Source organism: Ornithorhynchus anatinus, chromosome 5 (assembly GCF_004115215.2).
Source record: "Ornithorhynchus anatinus isolate Pmale09 chromosome 5, mOrnAna1.pri.v4, whole genome shotgun sequence".
Taxonomy (NCBI): Eukaryota; Metazoa; Chordata; class Mammalia; order Monotremata; family Ornithorhynchidae; genus Ornithorhynchus; species Ornithorhynchus anatinus.
This window is the reverse complement of record NC_041732.1, coordinates 72386254-72406144: the sequence shown is the minus strand read 5'-3', so window position 1 is coordinate 72406144 and position 19891 is coordinate 72386254. Positions and strand designations below refer to the sequence as shown.

General features: G+C 41.5%; 1 protein-coding gene across 4 annotated transcripts in view; it reads right to left on the bottom strand.

Moving 5' to 3' along the window:
* ACOT7 (acyl-CoA thioesterase 7) overlaps positions 1 to 19891 on the bottom strand; it is a 173484-nt gene that overhangs the window by 74251 nt on the left and 79342 nt on the right. For all 4 annotated transcript variants that reach the window (XM_029065890.2, XM_029065891.2, XM_029065892.2 and 1 more), the window contains one exon: positions 16720 to 16806. In XM_029065890.2, coding sequence (XP_028921723.1) covers positions 16720 to 16806 — 87 coding nt within the window. The remainder of the gene's footprint in view (positions 1 to 16719; positions 16807 to 19891) is intronic.

Below are 19891 nucleotides of genomic sequence, written 5' to 3'. Positions count from 1 at the left end.
TTACACTCAGCAAGTGCTCAATCAATACCACCGATTGCTTGGTACTTGTCCACCAGGAGCACAGAGTCTCAAGTCAAAAGGCAGGTCACTGAAAACAAAGTTAGGCATGCAGAAGTGTAGGAATATTTCCCCAAATGCTTTCAAGGGCATCTGTTAAGGTTTTTTAATTTATGTTCATTTTGTTTGGGCTGCAGGGGGAGGAGGGGAGTTTTGAGAGGACAATGGAGGTGAAGGAGGAAGAAGGGCAGAAAAGAAGCCCTGGGAGTATGAGGGAGAGAGGGGGAGAGTGAAAGTTGAAGGGGATCACAAAGGAAACAAATATGAGCTGTAGAGTGGAACCATGTATACCAACGGTATACTGCACATGCCCAAACACTTAGAATAGTTCTCTGCATCCAAGGGCTCAATAAATACCTCTGATTGATTGATGAGCTCCTTCAGCTGCAATGCAGGATTATTTAACGAATAATAAAAAAAGCATACACCACACCTTGCACCAATCCTCCCAAAAACATTTTCCTCTTTTTTGCTGGACAAAACCCCCCTGCTGAACAGTACTCAACGAGTAGCCTAGTCATCCTGTGGTGTGAATTTCTCAGTTATATTTGCCCAATATGGAAGTTATTCGATCAAAAATGGGTATAATTACTCTCTTTGCCTAGATTATACATTCCGGAAAGCTGAAAGGCTAAGTAAAAATACACGGAAGGCGTCTGCAGCGTGCTGCTGTTCGGAAGATCTCATTTGCGTCCACCCAGATTTAGCTCCACATGCCCTGAATGCTGATTGTTGTGAAGCTCCCAGTGACAGAACCTCCAGTTGTTGCTAAAAATAGCCTTTTCAGCACCAGCCTGCTGAAATCAGGACGGCCTTTTTAGTTTCCTCTCACTTTAAAAAGAAGCCAAAGTTAACTGACATAAAATTGTCCTCTCGGTTGTTGCCCCCCAGTGGCACAGCAGAACAGCCAAGAATAAACCTAACCTGCCATAAACCTGAAGCAAATTGTGCCCTTGGGCCACTAAAAGAGACATAATATAATTTTATGTCTAAAAATACAATAAATAAAGAGAACACGTACTATTAGTGCCTCTTTTTCACAGTCCAGAACAGGCTTTCCTGGTAAGCAGCATTCTCAACAAAGGCCATCGAGTGCCAGTTTTCTAAGGATTGAATCGCCTCACCATTTGTAGCGGGGTGAAAAGGATTAGGTCCCTAAGGAGAATCAATTGATTTTTACAATATCCTTAATTTAATATTTTAATGTTATGATGAAGAAGTTTATGAAGACTTGTAAAAGAGAGGGTGGAGAAAACCCCAGGAATTCTTATCATTTTAAGCTCAAATTTCCTTTTTCCACACATACACATAGTCTTATCCCCTGTTTTAATTTTTTACAACAGCCATTCTGAATCATAAAATTGGGGCTTATAAGGCCTTGTTTTCATTTTGACAGTGACACATCTTACTAAATCATCCACCCTCCTCATTTCCTTTTCCATTTTTTTCACTCCACATTTCAACACAAAGAGTCAGTCAGTCAATCGTATTTAAGAGACTCGCCTAGCCTTAATACAGAGTTCGAAGTGAGATATGTGGTGTGTGGCATGTCTGATGATCACATGGTTCAGGGCCATAGCTACTGACCATAAATTAGCTGAGCCTCAAGCCAGTTTTACTCTTCCATGCTCCTACTTCAGCAAACACTTTCCTCTCCTCAACTCTTCCTGTAGATTGGCAGTGTTTTGGCTCTTAGTACAGTGCTCTGTGTACAGTAAGCACTCAATAAAATACCACTGATGGATTGAACTGTACGTGACCACGGAGAACGGTATGCTATGCGACTCTTAAAGGGACTTGCCTTCCGTATCTGTGCTAGAAGTTGCGGAACTCATTACTAAAGAGCTTCAGGTAGAGGTTCTCAGAAGACAAGACTTGGAATTGTCTCCCCAAAATCTCAAGGTCCCAGAAGGGGAGCACCACCTGCCTGTACAAAAGCTGCAGGCCCTGTGGCAAATTCTCCTAGTCGGGGGTCTTTTATCACCAACTTACTGTGAAACATTCTACTGAGTGCTTGGTCAGCTAAGCTCCTCTCCAAATGTCCTAGAAGGGGCAGTGGGAAGCTCACTCCAGATTGCATCAGACAAAACGACCTCAGAGTCACATTCTCAAAACAGAAAAGAATGGTCCTTCAGATGGCCAGCACTGAAGAAAGGCATAGTTTCCACCTGGTGGGACCAGATTTCACTTCATTGTAATAAGAGTTGTCTGGGGGAAGTGAAGATTGCGGACCTAGTTTGTGCCTATAAACCCTGTAAGAAGGACAGTGAGGGAGGGAGACTCGTTCAGTCTTAGAAAATCTCCCCTTTTGGTTGTTGTGCCTCTGAGTGGGACACAGGAGAGCACAGACCCTTCTGTCAGCAAGCGGAAGCCTTTGCCTTCCTTTTTTTTTAAAAAATAATATTTGCTAAGCGCTTACTATGTGTTAGGCACTGCACTAAGCACTGGGGTAGGTACAAGATAATTGGGTTGGACACAGTCTCTGTCCCACGGAGGGCTCCCAGTCTCAATCCCCATTTTTCAAATGAGGTAACTGAGGCACAGAGAAGTGAAGTGGCTTGCCCAAGGTCACATAGATATGCGGCGGAGCTAGAATTAGAACCCAGGTCTTTCTGACTCCCAGGCCTGTACTCTATCCACTAGACCTCGTTTTAGACTGTGAGCCAGTTGTTGTTTCTATCAGTTGCTGAATTGTACATCCCAAGCACTTAGTACAGAGCTCTACACAGAGTAAGTGCTCAATAAATACTATTGAATGAATGAATGCTTCTCTTACTCAATAAGCTTGCCTTCTGTACCTTAGAAACCAGATATTTCTCCTAGAAAAATCTGGTCCAGAAACGCCTTGGGCGTTAAATGGAAGGGCAGGGGCTGTCTCCTCCTAGCCCTCCTGGATGGCTAAAATCAGGCTTCTGGGATTGTGCAATTTGAATCTCAGCAAGCCAAGTACTTGAAGATTTTTAATAACATGTCCCATGCCCACCAAGCAGCTGGAGCAGACACATCATGTGGCCTGGCCTTTCTTACTTTTGGGAAAACATTTTTACTGCCCATCATATTTATTTGACATTTTTACATTTTCATCAAAAACCCTAGTATTGGAATTCTCTTCAAAATACATTTTCCAGGTTTTGACTAAAAAGCCTCATGATTTTCTTTCATTTAGGGTTAAAAGAAGCTGCCAACTAAAGGAAAAATAACTGGCAAATTACAGTGTTTTGGGTTTTATATTTATTATTGGAGATTTGTGATTTCAAGGATGACAACAAAATTGTAGGATTTCCAGTGCTTGGGTGCTTCATTCATTATGGGAAATATGGCAAGGAAAAAAAACCAACAGCCTCACTTGGCTACTCACATGACGGTAAACATCTGGTACCCAAGATATTTTTGAATGTAACATTTAGCTGCCTGCCGATCTTAAAAAGTGTTGACAGCATGATGACTATCTTAAAAATAGATCCTTAATTTTTTCCCCAAACGTCTGGGAGGGTTGACTAGGTTATGTTCTCTACAATGAATACCAGCAGCTATAAGAAGCCAGAGTCTTGTGGAGCTATAGCTCGCTGTACCATGAGGTGACAATTTTAGCTATCATGTGTTTCTTTACACCCTCTTTATATTTACACCCATTTAAATATACTGTACACATACACACAGTTGCATGACACTGCAAAGTGCATGTGCATTCTGCACCCAGATTAGCAAACTCTAGGGATTAGAACCCATTTCTTCTGATTCCCAGAGCAGTGCTCTTTCCTGTGGACCAAAAGCAAAGGCTATCAAAATAAAGTACAGTTCTGAAATGGGGATAGTCTCATTCAACCTATTTTTCAAAGTTATTCTTGATATGGTGACAAAGGGACCTAAAGGACTAGACTGTTCCTTATGGGGACTGTGTTTGCTCTGTTATATGCAGCATAATATAATGGACAGAGCACGGGTATGGGAGTCTGGGGTGATGGGTTCTAATGCCAGCTCCACCACTTGTCTACTGTGTGATCTTGGGCAAGTCACTTCATTTCTCTGTGACTCAGTTATCTCATCGGTAAAATGGGGGTTGAGACTGTGAGCCCCACATGGGACAGAGACTGTGTCCAATGAACTTCCTTGCATCCGCCCCAGCACTTAGTACAGTGCCTAGCACATAGTAAGTGCTTAAATACCGCATAGTGCTCAGCAACTGCCAATATTTATTAAGCACTACCTGATGTTTGAAAATGCTTCTTGTACTCTTTTGGAAAACTCAGCCAACCCTAATCCTAACCATCACTGAAAGTCCTTGATTCAACCGTTCCAGGAACTGTTATACTATTGACAAGAATTTTGAAGCAACTATCTAACAAGACTGACAACTAATTATTAATGGGTTTCTACATCCAGAAGAGAGTGAAAGATGTCAGTTAAGCCCAAAGACTAAGGTTTGGCTGCAGGCTACTACATCAGACTCCTTGCTGATCTTTTTGCCTCCCATCCCTCTACCGTCCAGTTCATACTCCATTCTGCTGCATGGATCATTTTTCTAGAACACCACTCAGTCTATATTTCCTCTCTTCTCAAAAACCTCCAGTAGTTGCCTAACACCACATTAAGCAGAAATTCCTTTTAACTGGCTTTAAAGCACTTAATCAGCTTTCTCCCTCCTACTTTACTTCACTGATCTCCTACTGTAACCCAGCTTTCACACTTAACTCCTCCAACACCAATCTTCTCACCCATCTTAACCTTCTCAAACTCATCTTCCTCAGAGCTGACTCCTTGTCCACGTTCTCCCTCTGGCTTGGAACTCCCTCTTGCTTCATATCCTAAAGACCATCACTCTTCCCATCTTGAAAGCTCTAAGACCACATCTCCTCCAAGAAGCTCTCTCTACTAAGCCCTCACTTCAGTGTCACTTCCCCATATGTCTGTTCCCCTCAAGCATTCTGATGCTCACCCCTTTTCCAGCCCATGGAATTCATATACTGTAATTTATTTTAATGTCCGTCTCTCCGACTAGTCTGAAAGTTCCTTTTGGGAAGAGATCATCTATACCTACTTTTTCGTATTGTACTCTTCCATGTGGTCAACACAGTGTTCTGCTCTCATTAGGTGCTTAATAAATACCAGTGGTGGATTGAATGAATCCCAAACCAAAGATTTTTATTGTATCTACCTCAGCACTTAGCTCAGTGCTTTTGACACAGAGTAACTGCTTAATATCACAATCTATTTGTGACAGAACTGCATGTTATCACAGAATCATATTACTTAGGTAACACAATGTTCAATAATAAACAAAAAGACAAAGAAATAGCAAGTTAAATCAAGAAAGCTAGACTGCCTTTTATGAGACTGACAGACAAAAGTGTGGTGCCAGTGCGGCATTAAGCCTCAGAACCAACTGAAGTTTAGAGAATCGTTGACTGTGAAATCTGGGCCAGTCATAAATGTCACATCCAACTTCTTAAACAGTTTCATCAGTGCCACCCATATGCCATATGCCATACTCAGCAGCAAACTTTAAGTCAGGATCATAAACAACAATGTCTTGAAATTATTCTACCAGGATCAAAACAATGTTTATTGTAACACAGGTTTCCTGGGGGCTTGGGAAGGGTGGGATGTGAAGAAAATGAATTAAATAGCAGAGTACCCAAGCAACTGCTACATGATGAATCAAAGTGGGAGGGCCATAAATCAGAGTGAAGCTCAACCCCGGGCATTAATGGCAGAGCCAGGAATGATTACTGGGAAAGAACCTCCCAGACAGACCAGTCTGATAGTGGGAATAACTGCAGAGGTTTCAGAAAGGTCATGAGAGACAAGAAGCAGGACTGAAAAGAGTGCCAGAAAGTGTAAATGGCAAAGAATTATCTTCAAGTTCACAGTACAGATGAAACTGCTGGAGCATTTGGTTTTTTCAGCCACATTTATTGCCAGCAGTTTCCAAACCCGAAGGACAGCTATATAAATAATTGCACTTTACACATCTGAAGGCTGAGTTATGGGTGTAATTATAATGGCTATATAATTCCCTATATTTTACACGTGGGAACTTTAAAAGGGCAAATTTAAATCTACTTAGGTTTTGGCATCAAAACTCTATTCATTTTTAGCCAAAATACTAGTGATTATCCTGATGTTTAAGAACCTAGAGGCCAAAAATTGAGCAAAGGGAAAAAAATTATCCAACTTTCAAAAATGGGCTTTTTTTCTTTAATAGAGTAGAGGTTTATGTTCACCAGGGGGTGAGAGAGCGGGGGTCCGGGGGGTGGCGGCGGTATTTGTTTCTGATAGGAAGAGGTCATTTCTACAATTGGAGGTGGGGGCTGAGTTGGAAAAGGAGAAGAAAGAGATTAATTTGAAAGATAGGTTGGATTTTAAGTCATCACACTGAAGGGTGTAAAGTAGATTATGTGTGTGTGTGGAGATCCCTAATTAAAATGGCTCTCCAAGAGGAAAAGCCCAAGCAGCAGTCTGACAAGAAAAGTAACTCCAACGCATCAACCTCAGAAAGCGCTCATAAACATATTCTATTAACTGGTCAGTTGTAAAAATATTAAATGGTTCTGGGTCAAAAAATTTAAGGAAGGTAAGGAAGCTGAGAGGAGAAGAGAGGTAAGTCCTAAAGCATGAAAGCATGTCATTGACAGAAAGCACAGCTGTGGAGGTCTCCAAACAGAAAAGCCAGAAATATACTTGAAACTGACAAAGTCTGAGCTAGCTGGTCAATAATGACAGATCTCAATCAGTCCTTAGGTTCATGTGTTTTGATACATCATACTCATTTCCATAACCTGGCCCCCGGGCAGTGACAAAAAATCCATGATCTGGATCTCTGACAGTATAATGGAGAAATTGAAGGCAAGAACTGACAAAGGTTTGATTGAACTTCTGCCTTGCTTGAATCTGGTCAATAATAGCCCCCTCCTCTCTCCAATACATGTGATAGGGCTGCCCTTCAGTCAGTCAATCAACAGTATTTATTGAGCGCTTACTACGTACAGAGCCTGTACTAAGCACTTGGAAGAGTACAATAGAGAAGCAGCGTGGCCTACTGGATAGAGTTTAGGCCTGGGAGTCTGGGGACCTGGGTTCTAATGTGACTCTGCCACTTCCACGCTGTGAGACCTTGGGCAAGTAACTTAACTTCTCAGTGCCTGTTACCTTACTTGTAAAACCGAGATTAAATCCACCTCCCTCCAATTTAGATTGTGAGCCCTATGTGAGACAGGGACTGTGAACAACCTGAAAAACTTGTATTTACTCCAGCACTTAGAACAGTGCTTGAAACAAAATAAGCACTTAAATACCATTAAAAATAAAAGAGTTGATAGACATGATCCCTGCTCTCGAGCAGCATACAATCTAGTGTGTTCAGTTCAAAGGCAATGTAGTCAATGGTGAGGTTGCATCCATGAGTGCAGCTAAGAGAAAATCTTTTGCACAATCTGTCCATGAAAATACAGTAGTGTACGTTCTTTGGCTGTCCCTTTGCCATTCAGTGTAAGCATTCCACCTTCATCAATGCTTATGAACAAAAACGGATGTCCACGGGCTAGCAGATCCAGGACATGGCAAAAATATCATTTCATCCCAAACTAAATGCAAATGGGTGGCCGGGGGGACCTTTAGTGCCAAGTGGTCTGACAGTATGGTGAATACCCTGCAAGCTCTTTATGGACAGGGAACAGGTCTCATATTTACTCTCCTATGTGCTTAGTAGAGTGATCTACACACAATAAGCACTCAGTAAATACCACTGATTGATGATGAAGTAGACAGGGAGAAATATTAACTCTCTCAGATCACTTATAGGCATATACTACATTGCAGCAGAATATACCCAGAATATGCAGAATTACACAAAAATATCCCTCTAGACTGTAAGCTCATTGTGGGGAGGGAACGTGTGCACCAATTCTGTTACACTGTACTCTTCAAGTCTTAATACAGTTTTTTGCACGCAGTAAGTGCTCAATAAATAATATTCTTGATAGATTCTGAAAAAATTAAGCTTTCTCCAAAAGTATATGACCTTAACCCTAGGGACAGTCTTAAATCCGCTCATTTTAAGAAGAATTTGCTCACATTAAGATTGAGTCCCACTGTCAAATGTATACACCCTTAAGTTGCCAAAACCAGCACCAGGTCTGGAGTCAGACAGAAATGTCCCCTACTTTGGTTCCAAGAATTTCAGAAAAGGGTTCTTGGATAATGAAGGGATATTCCTATAGAATGGAATGGATTCATACACAGCTACAGCTTCAGCTACAGAAGAGTACTGTAGGGTATACATATGGCTGGGCCACATACCAGATTTATTTTTTATACTGTGTACTAAGAGAGAAGCTGTCGATAATACAAGGCACAGTCAGCATGGCAGTATCAGATGGAAGTCTACTCCCAAACCTCTCAACACAAAATCCCAGCCCTTTGAAATTCTTAGACATATGCCCTTGTCAGCTTATTCCCCCCTGCTCCCCCCCCCCCAACCAAGTCCTGCTGGAGGGAAAGAAGCTGCATTCTCTGGATGGCCAATGTCTTGCCAAATTTCATTTTGGGAATTAGAGCTATTTTCCAGGGAAAAGAGTTCCAAAAGTCCCTGAACCAAAGGGTTCAGCAGCTTCCCAGTCATGCTCAACTCTCCCATGCCTTTGACACCTAGCTCATACTAGACTGAGCTAGACTGAGCTTAAAGATCTAGACTGTGAGCCCGATGTGGGCAGTGATTGTCTCTGTTGCTGAATTGTACTTCCCAAGGTTTTAGTACAGTGCTCTGCACACAGTGATAAATATGATTGAATGAATGCTTGTTCCCCTGGCCTGGAACTCCCTTCCCCTCCAAATCAGGTGAGCCACAGCTCTCCTCATCTTCAAAGCTACTCTGGAATCCCATCTGCTCCAGGAAGACTTCCTGATTAATTCACAGCACCCCAGTTGTGTCACACCAATATCCAACTTTGGTTCTCATGTACTATCCTAGCACCCTCAGCAATAATAATAATAATAATAATGTTGGTATTTAAGTGCTTACTATGTGCCAAGCCCTGTTCTAAGCACTGGGGTAGATACAAGGTAATCAGGTTGTCCCAGGTGAGGCTCACAGTCTTAATCCCCATTTTACAGATAAGGTAAGTGAGGCACCAAGAAGTTAAGTGACTTGCTCAAAGTCACACACCTGACAGCTGAAGGATCCGGGATTAGAATCCATGACCTCTGACTCCTAAACCCGTTCTCTTTCCAATGAGCCATGCTAGTATTTTTGTTTCTATGTTAACTTTTATATTTACTGATACATTCCATTGTTTTACAGCTGCTTCATCTTGATGGGTCTGCATTGCTTCCTGCACATTCTTGTTCTTCCTCCAGTTTTCATTCTCTGTAATTGTCTGTCTGCCCCATTAGATTGTAAGTCTGAGGTCAGGGAACATGCGTCTTGCTACTGTTGCGCTCTCCCAAGTTGTTAGTATAGTGCCTAGCACTCAGTAAGCATTCAATTCAATGTCTTTGGTTGATGGATCAATCAATCAGTTGTATTTATTGAGTGCTTACTAAGTGCAGAGCACTGTACTAAGCACTTGGGAGAATACGATATAAGAGAGTTGAAAAGGCACGTTCCCTGCCTCCCAGGAGTTCTCAGTCTAGGGGAAGCAACCAATCGAGATGCCAGAATGGAGGGTTCAGGACAGTAGCTTCTCCCTTCACTTTCCCCACTTCTCCTACTCTCACTCACTCCTCCTCCCTTCAGGGATTTGAAATACAAGTACTCTGGAAGAGCCAACCTAGAACTCAGATGATGGGGCAAAAACCAGGCTAAATTCAAGCCAGTTCTTTAAGCTTTTTTTTTTTTAAGAGATTTAAACAAGTCTCTGAGGCTGGACTGAGAGCAACACTCTGTGGCGAACCTCAGTCTAAGGCAAGCAGGAGTTGGGATAACCTGGCAGGCAGCTCAACAAGAAGTTTAGGGAAAACATGAACCTTAACCACACCACTGCTGGGGATAAAGCTGCTGTTGCCATTTAAATTCATACCTAGACTGAAGGCTTTAAGATGACCCTTTCCTCAGAGTGATCTGTCTTTCATGGTGTAATTACAGCAAGATGACTCCTAGATAATGAAGGGTAACTATAGTTACCATCCTCTTTCTCACTTTCCCCCTCCCTTTTCGATTAGCACCACAAAAGACACTGGAGTTGTCTGCTGGGAACATCTTGAGTTACTACAACTGGGAAACCCAAACTGAGAAGAAAACATCCTCTCTGGATACTCAAGACAACAGAATGCTTTGTCACCATTTGGGAGCTTCTTGCAACCCAGATGTTTCCCCTGAAACTGAGGCATGGATTTAAAGCCATCTGAGGGTTCCAAAGTGAACTGCCCATTTCAAATAATCCCCTGTGGCTGGCACCTAGGCCCTGCCATTGCTCTTACTAGAAGCTTCATTCTTTATCTCTTTGGCCCAGAGACAGGATTTTCAATTTTCACATTTTATCTGTACACTATTAACTTAGCCTGATTTCCAAGAGTTTCAAGGACATTATAAGGCAAGGGTGTCTCAGCAAAAAAACCAAAACAAAACAAGTTCTTAGATTTTTCAATAAAACAGTTAAAAGTGAATTTCACCAAAAAGAAATGAAATGCCAGATTGTATTTTAAAGATAGCTAAAGATTAAAAGGTTAAAACAAAATAATAAAGTTTGTGAAGTATGCAAAGTTATATCTTATATTGACAGAATAAAAACCTGATCTCACACTATTTTTATGTTCAAATGTTCCACTATAAAAGTAAGCTTCTACCAAGTGCAGATAATCTAAAAATTATATGAAAAAACAAAACTTAATTAAAATAAGAAATTAATAATAATAATAATAATAATAATAATGTTGGTATTTGTTAAGCGCTTACTATGTGCCGAGCACTGTTCTAAGCACTAGGGTAGACACAGGGGACTCAGGTTGTCCCACGTGGGGCTCACAGTCTTAATCCCCATTTTACATTTGGGGTAACTGAGGCACCGAGAAGTTAAGTGACTCGCCCAAAGCCACACAGCTGACAAGTGGCTGAGCCGGGATTCGAACCCATGACCTCTGACTCCAAAGCCCGTGCTCTTTCCACTGAGCCACGCTGCTTCTCCATGTTCTGAAATGGCTTTTTTTCCCCTAGGGAGGTTTCTAAAAGTAATAGCATTTATTAAACACTTACTATGTGCAAAGCATTGTTCTGGGTCCTGGGAAAGTGCTGGGAAAGAATACATTAGGTGGGAATTAGTCAATGGCCCCAGCCCTCAAATCGAAAACTGTAGATCATAGACTACAGGCTCTTTGTAGGCAGTGAACATGCCTATCAAATCTTTCACACTGTACTCTCCCAAGCATTTAGTACAGTCCTCTGCACAAGGCAAGTGTTCAGGGAAAGTGATTAAGAAGATGAAGGGGAAGAGGAGACTGAAGGCAGACACATAAGCAGCAATGAAACAATGAAACACTAAAATAACATATAAAACAAGGACAAATACACAAAATTAAAACTAAAATGAGTAGGGTGCTGTGGCTAGAGGCGGTGAATCTCAATCTACTCACAGCTTAAAGACCATGGCATGGCCACAGCGACCATTTTATCAGTCACCAGTCCTTCTCATATGGTGGCCTCGTGCATGAATGCTACCCTCTTTCCTGCAGAAAAGGTGGAAGGCAGGATGGGACGGAGTCTCCTCAGTGGTGCAGAGGAAAAGCATTGAGGATTCCTGGAGGGGCAGTGTGGCAATTCAGTTGAGGGGATGCTGAGGGCTCTCAACTGCCCCTTTATCCCCTGAAGGCCAGGGTGCACAGAGCATGGGGCCCTGGATGGCCCTGGAAAAGGTGGAGGTGGCAGTTATAGTTGCTTCATTCCCCCACAGTGAAGGGTAGTAATAGTAGTAGTTGTAGCAGTAATAGCATATATTGAGTATACCACCTATTGCTAAATGCACAAGGATTTGACAATAACATCTATTGAGCACCCACTGGGGAAACTGCACTGTATTACGTGCAAGTCACAAACAATTATTATTCTTTTTATTACTACATTCCCTGCCCACAAGGGGCTTACATTCTAATTGAGGAGACAGATCGAAAAAGTATCTACCAAGTAATCAAAATAAATAATTGAATAAAAATATATGCTTAAGTACTAGGATGGGGTACAAGTAAATTCATAAATGCTAGAGATTGCTGATGGGTTTATATGACTTGGGGTTTTGGAATTACTTTGATTCCAAATTAAGAAGCAGCGTGGCTCAGTGGAAAGAGCTTGGGTTTGGGAGTCAGAGGTCATGGGTTCGAATCCCGGCTCTGCCATTTGTCAGCTGTGTGACTGTGGGCAAGTCACTTCACTTCTCTGGGCCTCAGTTACCTCATCTGTGAAATGGGGATGAAGACTGTGAGCCTCACGTGGGACAACCTGATTACCCTGTAAATCTCCCCCAGCGCTTAGAACAGTGCTCTGCACATAGTAAGCGCTTAACAAATACCAACATTGTTATTATTATTATTACTTGGGAAAGGCATTAGAGGAGGTGAGCTTTCTGGAAGGTTTTGGTCTGCTGGATTTGGGGTGAGGAGGAGTAAATAGGAGAGCCAAAACAAGGCATAGTTAGGTTAGATTGAAAGGAATCTATTGAAGAGTGGTGTAGGAAGAAGACGGTGAAGAGAGCAGATATGTAATGGGAGGTGAGTGGGTGGAGAGTCTTTGTGCCCATCCTGATGAGTTTTTGCTTAATAAGAAGAGTCTTGGGGAACCAGTGGAGGATTTTGAGGGGTAAAGATATGAGTACAAAGTGATGCTCCTCAGAAGTTCATCTGTATAGATTGGAGGAGGGTGAGGCTCGAGGCAGGGAGAACAGCGAGGGGGCTGATACAATAGTCCAGCTGCAATATGACCATACTAGCTATACTAGTCAGAAACAATTCACAGGGAAAGGAAAACAGATTTTGTTACCCTAAAATCCAGGTATTTCCAAGACCAAAACAATGGGGTCTGTATGAATAACTCCAGACTCACTGAAAACAAATGAAAGAAGATCTCATATGAACTCCTGAAAGCTGAATTTCTAAAAAAGACTATTTTACAGCTTTCATGGCTACCTTTCATCATCCTCTTTGTGTCCACAAAAAATCTGAACAAATTATCATAAACAGAATCACCTACAGATTCTCACTGTATCTCGAGCTCATCCATCTCGACACTAACCTCTCACCCACGTCCTGCCTCCGGCCTGGAATGCCCTCGCTCCTCATATGCGACAGGCAATTACTCTCCCCCACTTCAAAGCTTTACTGAAAGCACATCTCCACCAAGAGGCCTTCCCTGCCTAAGCCCTCCTTTCCTTTTCTCCCACTTCCTTCTGCATCACCCTGACTTACTCCCTTTATTCATCCCACTCCCAGCCTGAGAGCACTTATGTACATATCCGTAACATTTATTTATAGTAATACTATAATACTATTATGCTACACTGTAAGCTCATTTGGGGCAGGGAATATGTCTGTTCATTGTTATATTGTACTTGCTCAAGAGCTTAGTACAGTGCTCTTCACACAGTAAGTGCTCAATAAATACGACTAAGGGCAACATTTAGTTCTGAACCTCTTTCCTTGGACAAAGGATGAGAACAGCTTTTAATGGTCCACAGACTGTTTCATTTTCAACTTTACAAGGAGGAAAGGGGACAAGTGTTCCAAGACTACTGCCTTTACCCAAAACTGTATGGCAAGACAAAAAGTCTCTCCCCAGTACCATCATCAATATCTCTGGAGAGTTTTCCCAAACCAATAGCCAAAAGAGCCTGGTAATTCATGCCAAAGGATAGCTCAATCTGAATCTTTTCCTCCTTCCACTGAAATGTACTTGATTTCCTCTAGGTACTGAGTAAATGAGCTATAACCCCGAAGTGGTTCTGCTCATTAGAGCTATTTGACTTAATCTGTGGTCTCAAAGAGGAGAGCTCAGGCTTTTCCCAATATGTCTATTGACATTTTCATTCTCACAACCAAGATAGGGCTAAACAACTTTTCTGTATCAAGGACTGACAATCTGTTATCCAGGATCATGATCTTAAAATCCACAGAAATAGTTTGTTAAAAGCACATGCTGCATTCAGCACAGAATTTCTTGAATAAAGAGTAAATAAAGATCTATATCAGTTCAACTTTTCTCCTGCAAATGGAATCTACTGAATTACTGCTTAGTGAAAAATTCTGATTCAAATTACTTCTGATACTGTACTTGTCGACAGCTCTTTATGGGAAAATACTAGAAGATTACAGTTCTCAATTATTCTCAAAATAGTATTCATTTCATTCATTCACTCCTGGTGAGTCCCTGGGTACTATAGTAGATGGTGCTGTTTGGTAAAATTATTTAGTCCATTTTCAAAAATTGTATGCACAAAACACCCACTAAAATAGAGGTAAATTATACATTCAAAAGCCGTTGTAAACGTTTCTTAAACATGGATAAAAAATTATGCCTATGTTAACTGGAAGGGAGCTGAGACTTTGTAAATGGACAACTTAATGATATGGCACTTCTATGGAAAATTTTATACAATTCTGCATTTCACTGAAGGATTAAGAGGCCTCCTCCATCTTGAACATCACTGATGCATGTGCAAGCATTCCTTGGAGCACAGCAATAAGTACATATCTTTTCAACAAGACGACAGGAATTGAAATGCGATAATAAAGAACTTCTGCCAGAATCTGTCTCCTATTTCTTACAAATACTCATGAGTTTCTGAATAAAAATTTCAATTGAAACAAAACAATCATACGAGGAAAAGCAAGTTGAAAAACAAGGGGTGAAAGACAATTCTGTTGTATGCACTCTCCCAAGCGCTTAATACAGTGCTCATGGCTCAGTGGTAAGAGCACGGGCTTTGGAGTCAGAGATCATGGGTTCAAATCCCGGCTCGGCCACTTGTCAGCTGTGTGACTTTGGGCAAGTCACTTAACTTCTCGGTGCCTCAGTTACCTCATCTGTAAAATGGGGATTAAGACTGTGAGCCCCATGGGGGACAGCCTGATTCCCTTGTGTCTACCCCAGCGCTTAGAACAGTGCTCGGCACATAGTAAGCGCTTAACAAATACCAGCATTATTATTATTATTAGGAAACACTCAATAAATACTATTAATTGATTCCAAAAGACTAAGAACAGGATTTGGTAAATTCACGTTTAATTCCATGCCATATCATCAGAAATATAGACATACTTCTTCACAGTTGAAGAGGAATTTTCAACCTTCACACCAGATCGAGGCAGACTAATTAACCACCATTTTACAAGTCAGCCAACGCAGGCTAAGAGGGAGTTGGAAGGACCTGCCTCCGGTCACATTCAAAATGAAGACAAGCCAAGAACTCAAGACTGCCTGCTAGATGCTCCACTCTAACCCCTAGATAGCCTTCCCTCTTTAGCGAATCAGTTCTTAAAACTTCCTGGATGATTTTTTTTCCCCAAGGCCTAACAAGATTTTGACTTAAAAAAAAATAAATCTCTGAACCACAAGCAGCCTAGTCAAAAGGGAATCTTCCTTTGCAAAATTGATTTTTGCCCCTTGATTACTCCAGTTTCTGGGACCCAGATTTACAACATGCTTAGCTTATTTTAAAGTAAGAATTTTGGTAACTGGCTCCAGGAATCTCTTCTCCTAACATGATAAAACACTTAGAAAAAAAAAAGACTACGATCCTTCCTTCCAGCAACCAAGTGCCTGGGCTCCAACAACTACAATTCTCTCATCTTCCCTAGCTCTGCAGCAAAGGAGCAGTGCCTCAATTACATTTCAAATATAGTTCCACTTCTGAAAATAGCTCAAATAGTCCTCTGGCTACTACCGAGTCCTTTGGACAACTGCAGAGTTAGAGAGCCAGATTGTACTTTCAAATTAGGTGATGAAACATTAGGGGGAGTGTACATGATTTCTAAAACAAGTCATTTTATAAGCGGAACTGATTGAACTGCAGTCTGCTTTCTAGAACTAAGGAAGTCACCCTAAAATGACAATAAAGATTATAAATTTTTCTTTTGGAGTGAACTGTAGGACATTACCAATACCTGCTGGGTTGAATTTTAAAACCGCTCTTGCACTACCTGAGCCAATTTGTTTGATTTCCTATGACTCTGAGGCTTAAAATGGGTTAGGAAAGCAAATTTACAGCAGTAGGTATTTTGATAAAGGGGCAATTTTCAATTTTGAAGCCTAATATGTCTACCCCCTGCTCAGAAAATCTAGGGAGAGCTGGACTTTGGATATATTTCAATTTGCTTGACCGCTTGTAACTTCTCTTGTGTTTTTTTTTTTTAAATGTAACTCTGGAAATAACTGTCATAATGTAAGAGCTCCACCAATGTTCTATGTAAGTTCTATGCAAAACCCAAAGTTAAGACCCTCATCAATGGATTTCCATTATAAGGTGAACAATGAGTAATGAGTAAATTCAATTAAATTTAAGCTTTTATCTTGGTGTAACAGCAGTATTTTGGTAATGTATTCTTGAGCCTCTTAAAGTTTAAATTTATACTTCATGAAACAGTAAAGCCAAAATTGGGTCACCCTGATGTACAGCTTCTTGAGGGATATTATTGAACAGAACCTGAATATAAGAAAAGAGTAGCCAAAAGGAGCCATTGCCATACCTCCATGCACAAAGCCATGTAGAGTACAATCGGATGGTCCCACCAGATGGATCAAGCTGGACTGGCTGTAGCTGACAGTGTATGGTTCTAAAATTCAAAGAGAGAGAGAGAGAGAAATTAGTTGATGGTAAACATGCTTTATTAGTGTAGTCCCATGAGGAACAATATAGCTTTTCAACGTTTATGTTTGAGAGAATCACTTAGGTAGTATTTGGTTCCCATTCTGCTGCATTACTGAAAGTCCTTCGGCGGGAAGTGAAAAAGATTTGGAATGGAAAACTCAGCAAGGATGGGCAAATCACAGTTCAGAAACTAAATCTGGGCCACCAATAGACTCATTCTGGCTGGTTGGACAAATACAAGATGCCAACAGGTTGTTGTGGCATCTGCAGGGGGTAGGAAGGGCAGCTACTAGCTCAGAGCCAGATGGGGCTCATGGTGGAAAGAAATCATCGACTTCTACTTAAACACCCCTTTTTGTCCCCATTCTTGCATAACTGGTTACCCAGAGCTTTGAAAACTCCTTAAATGGCTCTCCAGCCCAAATTATTGTTACCACTGATTTAGGACACAGTAAACAAACAGTAAACATTCCCTTTTCATGAAAGAAACTCTAAAAGTAGTAGGAGACTGAGCAAATAGATTATCCTTATCCTTCTTTGCTACGGCAAACATGACAGATGTTTACCCAAAGTGCTTGAGCATGCGTGCGCACACACGCACAAGCACACACACACACACACACACACAGTATAAATTTATGAGAGTTAATTATACTAAAAAGAACAGGATGGATGAAGTCTCCCATCAAGACTTCAGGACTGCATGGAGGAACTGATTATTGTGATAATGGCTTGAACAATGCCACTTGCCAGTTGTGTTCTGGCCGAGGAATAATAATAATCATAACTGTGGTGCTTATTAAGTGCTTACTATATGCCAGGCACTGTACTAAGCGCTGGGGTAGATACAAACAAATCAGGTTGGACACAGTCCCTGTCCCAAGTGGGGCTCACAGACTCAATCCCCATTTTACAGATGAGGCAACTGAGGCACAGAGAAGCAAAGTAACTTGCTTAAGGTCACACAGCAGACAAGTGGCAGAACCGGGATTAGAACCCATGACCTGATTTCCAGCCCCATGATTTATCCACAACATCAAGTGAACGGAGTACAATAACAAATGAATGGGCAGACAAAGGTGCAGGACATTGCTAAATGCATGCTAAGATTTTTTACACAGAGGACTCATTTAGGGCACAAGTGACCACAGCATAATGCTGATGCTGCACCAACCCACCATAACAAAACAGATTGCCTGGCTTTGAGGTCTTCGCCACTCACAGTAGTCAGTTATTTTTCAGAATGTTTGCCGAACCTGCCAAACTTGTGGAATGTGCTCTTTGGTCCTTTGCTTAGAAAGCTTCAACACTGATCACCTAACACAGAAGGGAGACCTGGGACTAGACACCAGGTTTCCTGATTCCCAGAATGGTGTTCTTTCCATTGGACTAAACAAAAGAACAGAAAACCAATACTCTGAAGATGCTGAGTCAAAGTCAACTTGTGATGGATCATTGAAGATCACAGGCCACAGTTGTCTAAAAAATGCATTTCTATAACTCTCTTTGACCTCGTGATAGTCTCCTGCAGGTGAACTGAGAGAAAGAAAATCAAACTTGACGCTTGACTTGATGCATAAGCCTCCTCACTAAATTCCCTGCCTCTAATCTCCTCCCCTGCCAGTCCCTAACTCCATTCTGTTACTCAGATCCGTTTCCAAAAATATGCTTTGGTGAATGTCTCCCCACTCATCATAAACTACCAATGGTTGCCCGCTCCTCTCTTTTTCAAAGAGAAACTCCTGACCATAAGCTTGAAGTTATTCAATCAGCTCTCCCCCTCCTATCTCTCCACTCTCTTCTCTCACTACATCCTGTTTGTAAGCTTTATCCCTCTCAAACTATCTACCTACTGTACCTTATTCTTGACTCTCCCACCACTGACCTCTTCCTCATGCCCGCCTCCCGACAAACTCCCTCTCCACTTATCACTTCTCTCCACATCTTTAAAGCCCTGCTGAAATCACGTCTTCTCAGGAGGGCTTCCTTATTAACTTCTAGTCTCACCCTCGAAAACACCCTAACTTCAGCATCAGCACCCTCATGTCACCTAAAGACCGCCATGCTACCCAAGTACTTAAACATTCAAACACATTTATGTACATTAACAGTATTTATGGGAATAACTTTACATTCTATACTTTCTCCTATCTGTAATTAATTTTAGTATCGGTCTCCCTGTTAGACTGTAATTCCTTGGGGGCAGGGATCATGCCTACTAATTCTAGTTTGTTCTTCCAAGCACTCAGTACAGTGCTTGTACCTAAGGTGCCCAATAATTACTTTTGATTGATTCATCGAACAGCACAAGCAGCTTCCTATCTGACTTAATGTAAATTAGATGATGCTACTTAGCATTCTGCAGGAAATGGAGCAGTAATCAAATTTGATTCAGCTCTTCAGGAATTATCCACTGGTAATTTTTACAATGAAACTATCAATCTTGGTCTTCCTGGTAGGGTAGGTGAACAAATGGTTTCTACAGTGTACACAGCAGGTCTGCCTCTTCTATCAAGTCTTTTTTGCCTCTTTAAAGTTGCTTTGGAGTATTCATCCTCCAGCAGTGTAAATCCCTTCCAGCAGCTACAGTTCTTGCCCCCAAATTTGCTAATGAAAATAACAATTATTATTATAGTAATTATTATTATTATTGTGTTTGTTAAGCACTTACTTTGTGCCAGGCACTATACTAAGGGCTGGAATAGATGCAAGGTAATTGGGTTGGACACGGTCCCTTTCCCACATTGTACTCCCAGTCTTAATCCCCATTTTACAGATGAGGTAATTGAGCCACAGAGAAGTGAAGTGACTTGCCCTAAGTCACACAACGGACCAGTGGAGAGGTATTATAACCCAGGTCTTTCTGACTCCCAGGTCTGTGCTTTATGCAAGACATGTCTTCCCACTCCTCAAAAAACTCCCGTGGTTGCCCATCCACCTCCACATCAAACAAAAAACTCCTCACCATTGACTTTAAAGCACTCAATCACCTTGCCTGGCTACTACAAACCAGCCCACACATTTCGCTCCTCTAATTCTAATCTTCTTAC